At 49.5% G+C, this 12,959-nt stretch overlaps 1 protein-coding gene across 2 annotated transcripts in view; it reads left to right on the top strand.

Annotated features, from left to right (window-relative positions):
- NIPAL2 (NIPA like domain containing 2) overlaps window positions 1-12,959 on the top strand; it is a 61,464-nt gene that overhangs the window by 25,921 nt on the left and 22,584 nt on the right. For both annotated transcript variants that reach the window (XM_055129432.1, XM_055129431.1), the window contains exons 5-6: window positions 9,512-9,633; window positions 12,383-12,479. In XM_055129432.1, coding sequence (XP_054985407.1) covers window positions 9,512-9,633; window positions 12,383-12,479 — 219 coding nt within the window. The remainder of the gene's footprint in view (window positions 1-9,511; window positions 9,634-12,382; window positions 12,480-12,959) is intronic.

Here is a 12,959-nt window from a genome sequence, read left to right on the forward strand (position 1 = left end):
CAAAAGCCCTGGTCGTTCCGACTTTTTGGTGGAAATAGGGTTGGTGAGAGGGATTATAGAAGTTTGTTTTCTTCCTTGACAACACCGTGTCTGAATTGCTGCTGACATATGACATTGAACACAGATACTGCAGATCCTTACAGTCCAGGAGGCTCTCTGGCTTCCAAGAAGCTCAGATTTTGAAAAAATGTTGCCTTAAATATGACACCGGTGCTGAAATGCTGAGCCTGAGTCCCTTGAACCTGGTGTCTTGAAAGTGTTTTGATTCTTGGGTTGTTTCCCTTTCTTCAGTTTGATCCTGCTGGTATAGCTCATAGTTGATGTTGTCAAGTTTTTCATAAAGTATTTTTCCAGATGCATTCATATGTAAGTTATATATTTTCAACGATGCCAGTTGTCTGTTTCCATACACTATTTTCATGGATGGTTCAGGGAATCATTGGGGGTGGGGTGTGCGTGTGTGTATGTGGTGTGTGTGTGTGTGTGTGTGTGTGTGTGTGTGTGTGTGTAGGAGGGGGGAATGTTATGAAATCCAAAATAGGAATGAGCCATGCCTGGGGCTCAGACGTTAAAATCTTAGACATGAAAATCTTAGATCCTGCACAGTTTTTCTCCTTTAATCAAATGTCTTATGGAAACGCTGGATTGTTTTACTTACCTGTGTCATCTTTTGTACTTAATGGTTGATCGAGGTTTGACCGAAGGCATTTGAGGAGGTAAAACAGATCAATCTAAAGAGAGATTCGTGAGTTATCTGGTATATTTGAGGCAGAATCCCTATGTTCAGTGTGGCAACTGATGATAAAGTATACCTGTGTGTTTCCTGAGGGCAGGTAAAAATACAGGACACATAGAACAGGACTCTCAAGCCTTAGTACCGCTGACCCTTTCAGCCAGATTCCCAGTGGGGACTCTCCTGTGCCTTCGCGTTCTGCAGGGTCGCTCCTGGCCTCCTCGAGCATGTGCTGCCCCCGTTAGGAAAGCCGGTGTGTCTCCAGGCTGCCTGAAAAGCCATAATCGGTGAAGAACCACCAGTGTGGAACCAGAGAGCTTGGACCAGGAGGCTGGGCCAGTGCAAATGTGTCACAGCAGGGGACATTTGCCAACTCTCCCGTGACCCCAGAAACTGGGTCCAGGCCACCAGAGAGAATCATGGGTATCAGAGAATCTTCACAAGCAGAGCTGGTGAAGTTTCTGGTTCCTCCTGCAACCCAACCACAACCGCTAAGGATTAGGTGTGGAAATCAGTGAAAGTCTTAATTGGGGAAAAGGAGGAACAAGAAATACCAGAATGTGCAGATGATTCGACAACGAGTTTTGAAAGCCTGGCATCAGCTCAGCAGTACCAGGAACTAGTAATTACAAGACACATCCCTAGCACAGCAGCAGAGGGTATAAATCGCACTTATTCACATGGGTTAAAATCAAGATTCCACTTCTCAGCTGTGTGGCCAGTGTAAACTTAAAATTCTCGAAGCTTCCATTTGCTGGCAAATCTGTGACTGTTTTGAGCTTTGAGCATTGGATGGTTCATGTAAAAGAATTTTCAGAAATGTCAAGTCCTGGTCATGGAACTGTCCTGGTGTCGATACTCACCTTTGTTCTCAAGAGTTAATTATAGGGGCTGAATGGACGACTCTCAAAAAACTTGAGGTTGAGCTCCCATTTGACCCAGCAATACCACTGCTGGGAATATATCCCAGAAAAGCCAAAAAGTATAGTCGAAGTGACATATGCACTTATATGTTCACCGCAGCACTGTTTACAATAGGCAGAATCTGGAAAAAACCCGAGTGCCCTAGAACAGATGACTGGTTGAAGAAACTCTGGTACATATATACAATGGAATACTATGCAGCTGTTAGAAAAAATGAGGTCATGACGTTTGCATATAAGTGGATCTACATGGAAAGTATCATGCTAAGTGAAATGAGTCAGAAAGAGAGAGACAGACATAGAAAGATTGCACTCATCTGTGGAATATAGAATAATAGACTATAAGACGAACACCCAAGAATAGTAGAAATAAGTACCAGGAGGTTGTCACCATGGCTTGGAGGCTGTTCTCTCATTCTGGGCAACTCAGAGAAGGGAACAGCAAGTAAAATGTGGTTGTTGGTCATGTGGGGGAAAGATGATGTGGGCCAAATATAGACTAGAGACTGAACGCAATGGCCACTCAACACCTTTATTGCAAACCACAACACCTAACCAGAGAGAGAGAACAAAAGGGAATTCCCTGCCATAGTGGCAGGGTGGGGTGGGGGGAGACGGGACTGGGAAGGGGGGGTGGGATGTTGGGTTTACTGGTGGTGGAGAATGGGCACTGGTGAAGGGATGGGTTATCAAACTTTGTAAGGGAGAAACATGAGCACAAAAATGTATAAATCTGTAACTGTACCCTCACGTTGACTCACTAATTAAAAATAAACTATTAATAAAAAAAAAATAAAAAAAAATTAAAAAAAATAAAATAAAATACTATGTATATAAGACAGTAAAAAAAAAAAAAAGAGTTAATTATAGGGGCTGAGCAATAGTACAGCAGGTAGGGCTTTTGGCTTGCACGCAGCCAACCCAGGTTCAATCCCCAGCATCCCATATGGTCCTTTAAGCACTGCCAGGAGTAATCCCTGAGCATTGCTGGGTGTGACCCTAAAAGCAAAAATAAATAAAATGTCTTTGAAAATTTAATATAAGAGTTAATTTTAAAAATTTAACACTCAGGACAAGAAGTACTCACCAGACATAAAATTCCTAGTCTTTGATGCAAAGCTAGTGTCTCCTTGTCACATCAGTTAGATGCTGTTCTCTTCTCCAATACTGTGTTAAGCATTTGACATGAGTTTTCCGAGCAGGTACTGCGAGAGGGTTAGTGAGTTTCCTGAGGATTCAGAACCCGTCAGTGAAGGACAATTCCTCGTGTGATAGCAGAACATGTGTCTCTAGTGTTGGCAAGCGGGCTGGCCTTTAAGCTTCAACTTTCTTATCTTGAAAGTGTTGACAGTGGGCTGGAGCGAGAGTACAGGGGTTAAGACCTGGCGCACAGCTTTGATCCCCGGCATCCCATATGGTTCTTCAAGCCCTGCCAGAAGTGATCCCTGAGCATCGCAGGGTGTGGCCCAATCCCCCTCCGAAGAGGAAGATAAGGAAAGTCAGTATACCTTTCTCCCTCCGGGGACTTTGAGAAACTCTCAGAACAGAGCCAGCCATGTCACACATGCTGGGTCACATGAACTGCTCTTCTCAGCACTGCCAGGACTCCACGTGACACTCTATTGGAGACCCCACAGCAGGACCACGCGAGAAGTCACATCATCCAGGCACAGTTTCCCACAGCTACAGCTGGGTGGGAGACAGGGTTTCCCTTCCCGAGTTGACACTATTTAAGTAATACCATGGGAGGTCACATTTGTCTCCAACTCTGATTAAAAGTGATTGACTTTGGGGCTGGAGCGATGGCACAGTGGGTAGGGCATTTGCCTTGCACGTGGCCGACCCAAGTTCGATTCCCAGAATCCTATATGGTCCCCGAGCACCGCCAGGAGTAATTCTTGAATGCAGAGCCAGGAGTAACCCCTGTGCATCGTCAAGTGTCACCCAAAAAGTGGGGGGAAAAAAGTGATGGATTCCTTGGGACCAGAGACAAAGTACAGGGTGAGACAAAGGAGCTGGCCTTGCATCCCACTCACCCTGGTCCCAATTCCTGGCACTGTCTGTGGTCCCCCAAGCACCACTGGGTACAACCCAAAAACCTAAACATCAAATAAAAGTCTTGACTTTTGGGTATGGATCCCTAGTCCCCACTCTGGCCTCCAGAGCCAGCTCCTGAGGTCTGAGACATGAAGGTCACCACGGCCTCTGGAACTTTCCACCACCTTCCTGATAGTGCCTTAGTCGCACATATTCCCGATGCCTTGAGAAAATACAGCTCCTTCTGTTAAAATCTTAAAATACAAACAACAACCCAAAAGAAAAACAGCCACTACCATCATTTTTCCTTTAAGGAAACTGAAACCATCCAGGGAAAAGAGTGGTTGATGTTGGTCTTTTTTTTCCCCTCAAGGATTAACAATATATAGGGATGCTAAAAGTTAAATGATCCAAATGTGCCAAAGAAAATCATTTATTTTTCCCTGCTTGGAGCAAATGAAAGTTTGTTTTTCCTGATGGAACAAATGAAGATTTGGGGCCATGTGGAAACAGGCTGAACTCACTCGCTGCCAAATGTGGCGCTTTGCCAATGAGGCTTTTCACCACTGGCCTTAGAAAGTGACCTCAGCCCAGGTTCTGTCTGCTAGGAGAATCTCTGGCTGATCTCAAGTCAGGGACAAGCTTCAAGCTGTGCTCTAATTCTTCTTAGTAGATTAATAATTTACAATTATTTTAATGATGATTTTTCCTTTCCAAAAAAAGAGAAAAGTCCCAGCTCTCTCCTCCCTGCAGTCAGCCAAAATTATAGTCTTTTCTCCCTCGCTTCCCCCTGAGTCATCAAAATTCCCCCATCTAATAGTCTGTGAAATCCTGGTTGATTTGAGTCCAGGCTGTGTCATCACAGAAATAGATGTCTGGTGCCTGGGGACTCTCCAGAGACCGGTGAAGGGGGACGCTTAGGTCCCCGGTGAGCAGATTCCCCCGCCAGCCAGGCGGGTGACAACAGGACGTTGGACCTCCGGATCCCCTACCCTCCCAGAGGGGAGGACCTCCCAGAAGACGCCTGGGCTCTGCTACCTTCAGAGATGCCTCCACCGGGATTGGATGTGGGCAGGCAGGTGGGTTTAGCCTCCCACACTGTGGAGGCTTCCCAGCCCGGGGTTCCTGTCTGCTGACATGCGAGAAGCCCACCCGAGGCATCTGCAGAGATTGCGAAGCAGGGTGGGGACATCCCAAGTGTTGAGTGTCACTCTGGTTTATTCCAATTCCTGGGGTGCCCCTGCCCGTCACTGACAGACAGACAGACAGACAGAGCGCAGGAGCCCACCAAAGGAGGCCGCATGTCTGGGCAGAGCCTGGTGAGCTGAAGATTGGAAACTACCATCATGCCCAGCCATTTCCACAGCAAGTCAGGTCAAGGCAGGTCCCAGAAGCCAGAAAGAACATGGCAGTAGATGCTGACCCCCCAGCAAGGGGGCTGAGGCGAGGACTCAGCTTTGGGGCTTCGGTTAAGGAGAGGGCTGGCCTGGGAAACCAGATGTCGGCCGGGATGCACTGTGCCAGTAAATCTGAGAATGTGTTGGGGAGAGGGAAAAAATTTCTCCCCGACCCTTTCTGGGCACTTCTGGCTAGAAAATCATTAAATTGACACAAGACAGATTAACAGGAGGGGGAAAGAAATCCACTTAATTCCATGCACATGGAGATGCCATATGAGTGAGGAATCTGTGATGTGAGCAGAGGAACATGCTTTGGGACTTTTTAGACAAAGACATTCTTGGGATTTTTGCTTTGGACACTGCTTCTGTGGGCCACGCAGAGCTCGTGCAGGCGGAAGGAACAGGCCCGGTAACCCTGCCGGCACTTCCTCCTGCTGCAGGAAGAATGCCCTTCCCACGGGTGATGGGAGATTTATTTCCTACTTTTAGGAGGTGGGGAGGTTTAGCTGATCATTTCTCCACCTGCCATTTCCCGAGCAACCCTAATTTAAAACAAAAGGTGCCACTAAATTATCTCTGGGGACCACCTGCCCTCAGCTCCCCCGGTTCCCTCTTCCGAAACTTCTCTGGAAGTGTCATATATTAAAAACTGAGCAAGGGTGGGGGGGATGGTTCAAAGGGCTGAAGCTCATACCTTCCCCGCGGGAGGCCCAGACTGCATCCCCGGCACCGCATGGTCCCCTTCAAGCACCACCAGATGTGGCAAAAAAAAAAAAAAAAGAAATTAAAGGAAAAAAAGCTTTTTTTTTTCCTTTTTTAAAGAAAAAAATGCTAAGTCTGAATTGATCAGTTGCTTCATGTCTGATTGCAAATGATCATCCTGAACTGGAGCAGAGGGTAAGCCCAGTCTGAGGCCTTGAGGGCACGGATTGACAGGTGTCAGGTGTAAAACCACCTGTCACCTGTATTGGTCCATAGACCTGCAAGTTGACAGCGCCTATAGTTGAAAGCAACTTCTGCTGTTTGAGTCTCCCCAGCCTGCCACAGGGTGCTCCGGCAAACTTTCCACCCGGCCTGTACCCCAACAAGCACAAAATTGTCCGGTTGTGTGTTTTTCCGGAGTTGACATAGAGCTCTCCAGGGTTTGTGTAACTTTTCAGAAAAGCGCAGTGTTTGTTTTCCCTCCTGTTTGACTTTAAAGCATGGGCACTTCATGTGGAAAGTCCTGGCCAGCTATCGGAGGGCTCGAGAACTACTCAGAACCGAGTCCTATCTTTTTACTTGTTTTGTTTGGAGGCCACATCCGGTTGTGCTGAGGGGTCAGTCCTGGCCCCGTGAATGTGGGATTCCTGGATGTGCAACGCAATAAACTCAGCCCATCGGGTTCTCCGGCCTTGGGGTTGGCCCTCGTTTAGGATTAACAAGACAATTCATGGCCCTAGAATGTAATAGCCAGAAGGACACATTATTGAAGCAATTGTTTTTCCGCCGTGATCACCCTCTCTTTAATCAAAGGCAATCACAGCCAAATTAATTTCTTTGCAAAGTAAGTCCAGCCTCAGCAAATCTGGCCGTGAGTGATGTAAGTGCACGAAGAATGATGAGAAGCCCGAGGCTTGTTCCCATCTGCTCTGCAGGAACTCCAGTTCATTGGCTCAGACAGAGTGTCCCAAAACCCCGAGAGGCTCAGGAGCCACGTAGCATCCCACCAGCGGATGTTACCTGCAGCCCCCCTAGTGCGGGGTGATTCTCCTGGAGGTGCCTGGAATAACTGAGATCCCTGCGGCTGCAGGGAGGCGGCCGGAAGCCCGGCAGCAGGGGCCTGGCCAGCTTGTCCTCAGGCTGCCTTTGGCTCCAGGAAACAACCTCGGGGCTCCACAGGCCACCTCAGGTTGGGCACTAGGAAGTCCAAGCCTTTTGTTTCTGTTTTTTAGGCCCCTTCCAGTGATGCTCAGGGCTCACTTCTGGTAGGGCTCAGGAGACCCCATGGGGTGCCGGGGATCAAACCCGGGTTGGCCATTTGCAAAGCAAGCACCCTCCCTGCTGTGCTGTCTCTCCAGCCTCCAGGTCCAAGCCTTTTATCAACATTTCCAGTCATCTGCTGAGATGAAAAGGACAGCTGAGCCAGTGCAAAGAACCACATCCCTGTGAGAATAAAATTAGGCGAGAAGGCCAGGACCGTCACCACAGACGACAATTGCAATATTAGGCTGAAAAAAAGTATGCTGAAAAATTTATTAAGAATTTATTAGGAATTTATTGAGAATTTATTTATTAAGAATTTATGTAAGAATTTATTACTTTAATTAATTTAAGAATTTATGGTGATTTATGGTGATAATGTTCCTTAAAAAGAAAGTAAGGGGGACCAGGGAGATAGTGCGGGGTTTAGGGCTGCATGCACACAGACCCTGATTCTATCCTGACCACGCAGGCTCCTCAGCCCCCGGGAGCACCCCACCCCACCCCAAAGCATCACTTGGGGTCTGGCTTTGGTGACCCCCAGTACTTCTGTACCAGAGCACTGAACTGCCTGGCTGGCTTGGCCAAATATCACCAGGCCAGGCCCTGGACCCCTGAGCACTTCCTGGGATTCCCTCCATGCCCTCAAACAAAAAGACACAGTAAATCCCAAAGTAGGATTTCAGGACAGTTTAACATCAAACATAAAGCATTGCTTCAAAGACACAGAAGAAGTGCCTACCAAAACGAAGTACAAAGATCTGGTTTTTCCATTACCTTGCTTTTTAAATATAATGTTTTTAATTGAAGTAACATTGCATTATAACATTACGAGCTTCAGATGTGTAGCTTCATCAACAACATCTGTAGCTACCATGAGTTCACACTAAAAGTCCAACTCTGACCCTCACCACAAATAAGACCCCTTGAACCCAATTTATCAAACCCCCATCCCTTCTGAAAACCACCAATTTATTGTTGGTCTAAAAAAGTTTATTTTTGTTTTACTTCACTCATTTTGTTTGTTTCTCTGTGTACCACGTGGATGAACTCATAAAGCACTTGTCCTTAGTTTGACTTAGCATTCTAAGGGTAATCCTCTCTTGGTCCATCCATGTGGCTGTATATGGCAGGACTTTATCTTTTTTGTGGCTCAGTAGTATTCCACTGTGTATCTGTACCGTGATTTCTCTCTCTACTTATCTGCTGCTGGACTCAGGGCTAGTGCCTCCATGTGTTTCTCTCAGAAAAAAAAATATATTGATTTGGCCTCTGGATGTCTTTTCTACCAAATGTTAGAATTGTTTTATCTGTTTTCTTGGAAATCCGTCTGGGCTGCTGGGCCAGCAGAAGTAATGAAGGAATAAACTTTGTATATCAGAAATCTATCTCTGTCCAAAGGACCACTGTGATGTCAGTGAAATAAAGCTAGCAGAGACTGGGCCACAGAAATACAGGGGTTCAGGAGCTGGCCTTACAACCGCTGACCCAAGTTTTACTCTCCAGCACTGCATATGGGCCCCCAAGTACCACCAGGCCTCATTCCTGAGCACCCTTGGTCCAGGAATAGCCCCTGAGCAGCCCTGGGTGTCACCCAGAAAACCAAAAAAGATAAAAGAGAAAGAAAAATGGCTATCACTGGCCTGGCTTACAGCTTCCACTCAAAGGAGGGAACTTAAACACATTTTAAGGGAATGAGAAGAATTGTTGATGACCGTCTTCAGCACTTAACAAACCCCTTATGGAAAACATGCAGAGGATTCACAAAGGCACCCATGTACTGCACAGAGGGCGCTAGCTGAGACGCTTGGGTCAGGTGCTGGGATGAAATGACTCAGAGGAAAGACAGCCTGCCCTGAGATGCAGCAAGTAGAGGGTGCATGAGGGAGCCACATTGCGCTGGAGAGAGAGCTCAGCGGGCTCTGAGCTTTGCACAAAGAGGCCCAGGACCCATCCTCGGCACCGTAGGGTCCCCTGAGCACCATGGGATTTGGCCCCCCACACCCCCTCCAAGAAAAGGGATGTCTGCAGAATCACTGTTCGATTTCCTTTCAGGGCAGGGTGAAATACCACAGCCGTGGGCGCTGACAGGGGTGAGCCCAAGAAGGCAGGGGGTGGAAGCAGATGGGGTGGGTCAGGGAGGTACAGTAGGGACTGGGTTGGAAACTGGGTGCAGCAGAAGGGGACACTTCGGGTCAGGGGCACTCACAGAGTGGAAAAGGAGGTGGCTACTCAGCGCCTCATGGGGAAGGGCTCTAAGACGTTCTGTGAGGGGTACACGGGGCAGGACACAGTGAGGTGTCCATGAGGGCTGTCATGTGAGTGTCAGCTCCTGCCCACCTGCACGTGCACGGAACTGTCTGCCCTTATCCCGCGGTGGGTGGTGTTGGCATCAGCAGTACGGCGTGCCCATCCTTTTCTCACCGAAGTTCTTGTTTTCTCCATTTTATTCCAAGGTATGACGCTGGCATTCGCAGGAATCTACTTACTGGTGAACTTCGCCCCCGGTATAGTGCAGACACTCACGGCCAGAACAATACAGTATTACTTCGTTGGCTGGAAGTTCATGGTCTACGTGGTGAGAATTCTAAAACTGTTTACTGCACCCCAGGCTAACTTATCCACTGGTGCATGCAGATGTTAGGAAGCTAATCTGACCTTTTCTTCCAGTTCTAATAAGTAGTCCATTGAAACATTAAATATATTTGATGAATGTCAAGACACTTGAGGTTCTAACTCAGCCCCTACGCTTTTTCAGAAGAACCAGTCATCAGAACAAGTTCCCTGACATTTATTCCTACAAACTCCAGAGCAACATGTTTGGGGACAAAGTAATAAAAGTAAACCAACAACCTCCCACCCACCCACCCCCCCAAAAAAAAAATCCTCTCAAGGAAGGCAATACCTAAAGATATTGATGGATTTTATTCAAGGTAGATTTCTCCCTTCAGAGGCCTCCGGGGCCCAGTCCAGCAGATTTGTCTGAGCAGCAGCAGACCACACAGCGCTCTGGGCACTCGAACCCCAGCTCAAAGCCCTGAGAAGCAGGATGAGCTGAAGCCGGCCTGGGGCATCTTGTACAGGCTCAGTGGCAGGTTTGGTGGGTATAAATGAGAGTGTGATAGAAAGGGTCATTATGTAGCTCATTGGCAAAAGACAGTTCAGATGGAAGAATAGACATCCACACTAAAGAACCAAAGCACACAGATGAGAAAGGACCTCAGACAGCCGCTCTCCTGTCACAAAAATGGGTCACACAGCAAGTGCCGGCATGGCACACCTATTAGTGGGGCAGCCTTGGCTTGTAAGGATTACGCAGGGTGTCACGACAGGAAGTGGACAGAATGGCTTATTTTTCTCAGAGGGAGACGGGGCCCTGAGAGAAGCTCAGCCCTAAGAGAGGCTTGTCCTCGGGGGCTGGAGCAGTAATTGCACAGCGGGTAGGGCACTTGCCTTGCACGTGGCTGACCCGGGTTCAATTCCTAGCATCCAATATAGTCCCCCCAAGCACCGCCAGGAGTAATTCCTGAGTGCAGAGCCAGGAGTAACCCCTGTGCATTGCCAGGTGTGACCACCCCCCCAAAAAAAAAAAGAGAGACTTGTCCTCAAGAAAGACTCAGCTCTGAGAAAGTCTAAACCCTGAGAGATTCCCGGCTCTAAGAGAGGCTCAGCTCTGAGAGAGTCTATGCCCTGAGAACGCTTTTCCCTGAGAGAGACCCTTCCCTGAGAGACACTGTTCCCTGAGAGACGCCTTCCCTGAGAGAAACCTTTCCCTGAGAGACGCCTTTCCTGAGAGACGCTTTCCCTGAGAGACGCCCTCCCTGAGAGATGCCTTCCCTGAGAGACACCTTTCCCTGAGAGTCGTGGCTCTGTTTGGTTCAGCCCTGAGAGAAGCTGTGCAGGGGTTGAGCCACCCAGTTTGGCGGTGTCTTTCAGGAAGCAGCAGTGTCTGGGCTCTCAGAGTATGGCTGCTGGAGGGCGGGGCAGTGGGCTCAGAGGGCAGGTCAGGAAACTCAATTTAATTCACCAGGAAAAGGAAGAGGAGGGGAGAGTGACTCGCCCTTATTAAAGAACATGCTTGTGAGGACATTTCCCTGCACAGCAGCCCCAAGCAAATCCTTGAGCCAAAACGTAGCTTGCTCCCTGACCTGGGAGAAGGCGCCCTGAGGAGCATAGGCCTGCGCAGTGGCTGAGAGGAGGAAACTGTCGGTGGCACCCCCACTTCCCTGTATCAGTAAGCGCTGACATGTATGATTTAGGCCCAGGAAGGCCAACGTCCTTGAAGTAAACAAGTTGAACTCCAGGTTCTCTGAGGGCGGCACCCAGAGACAAATCGTTCCACAGCATTGAGAACTCAGACGTCCACGGAAGGCCGGGGATGTGGCTCTGAGCCCGCATGAGGCCTTGGCTTCTGTCCTCAGCCCCCCAAGAAAGCAGCCACAGAGTTCTGGGAGGGCATTTTTAGACATTCAGTTGGGCTTCAGAGAAGGGCAGGGAGGGTGCCCGGAGGCTGCCATGGGGCCTTGGAACGAGACCCACAGCTGTAGCCCCGAGAAGACGCTGAGGGTGGCAGGGATCTTCCCTTCCCTGTGCGGAAGGAACCCAGGGGAGGTGTGGGTGTCTCTTTCTCTCTCACTCACAGATACGTCTCGTGCACATCTCACAGCCCAGGGGCCAGTGAGGGCCAGCACAAGCCCTTTGCTCTCAGCCCACAAACGCAGAACATGGGGCTTGACGTGGGGACACACGGGAGTGGAGGGGGGAGGGGCTGCTAGAAAAAGTAAATGGGAAACACAGAACTGCAGGTTGGCTATCCCAGGGGCCCATGGAAAGTGGGGTGTGACGGCGGGGGGCGGGGGGGCTGTGTGCTCTGGTCCTGTTACTGCTGCTGGTACCTCCTGCTGGTACCTTCACTTGTGGACGAGTGAAGTAGCACATGGTCCACCGTGCGTCTCTAAGGCATTCCCCTGCGAGTGAAAGGCTGGAACCTGAAGTCCACGATGGAGGGCACGAGAAGCTTCGACAGCACCCAGAGACGGGATGGCGGGGAGTGGCGGAAAGGGAAGGGTTTGTGAAGGCGAAGGCTCAGGAGGCGGGTCAGAGTGCAGGAGGGGAGGGCCGTGGAGCCCGGAGCGGGGTCGTGCTGGAGTGCAGGGACGTGGGCCTGGGCGTGTCATGGATGGCAGAGCCGAGACTCCTCCCATTCAGATGGCCCCTCGGGACACAGGCCGGACAGCTGTGCTCTGGCAGAGGCGAGTGAGCCCAGCATGCCTGAAGACTGTTGAAAACGGACCCTTCCTCCCCTCCCCTCCTTTCTGAATGTCTAGATCTTAGAGATCCTGGTTTTCTGCGTCCTGCTCTATTTCCACAAGAGGAAGGGGCTGAAGCACATGGCCGTCCTGCTCTCACTCGTGTCCCTCCTGGGTAAGGATCCGTTTGCCTCCAGACCCGCCAGGGGTCCTCTGGGCCGGGAAAGGGGGTGGCAGGAGGGAGCCTGCGTGCCTGCTGGTTCGCTCGCCGTCTGCATCTCTGCTCCTCTCTGAAAGGGAAATGAGCCCGGGTCACACTGACCGTACTCTGCGGGTCCCGCATCTGACCTTCGGAAGGTGCCCCCAGGATCCTGACTTCTGAGGCATCTTGCCTGCACTCTGACAACTTCTTGATTTCCTCTCTTTGTAGATAAATGGGGGGGAAGGGAATTTTTATTTGTTTCTTTGGTGCGATGTCCAGGGGTTACTCCTAACTCTGCACTCAGGAATCACTCCTGACAGTGCACAGAGGGCCATATGGGATGCCAGGAATCGAACCTGGATCTGCTGCATGCAAGTTCACCTGCTGAACTATCTCTCTGGCCCCTAATGGAAAATTTTTTTAAGGAGGGGCAAGTGAGGGGTCAGAGAGATA

Source organism: Sorex araneus, chromosome 2, assembly GCF_027595985.1.
Source record: "Sorex araneus isolate mSorAra2 chromosome 2, mSorAra2.pri, whole genome shotgun sequence".
NCBI lineage: Eukaryota > Metazoa > Chordata > Mammalia > Eulipotyphla > Soricidae > Sorex > Sorex araneus.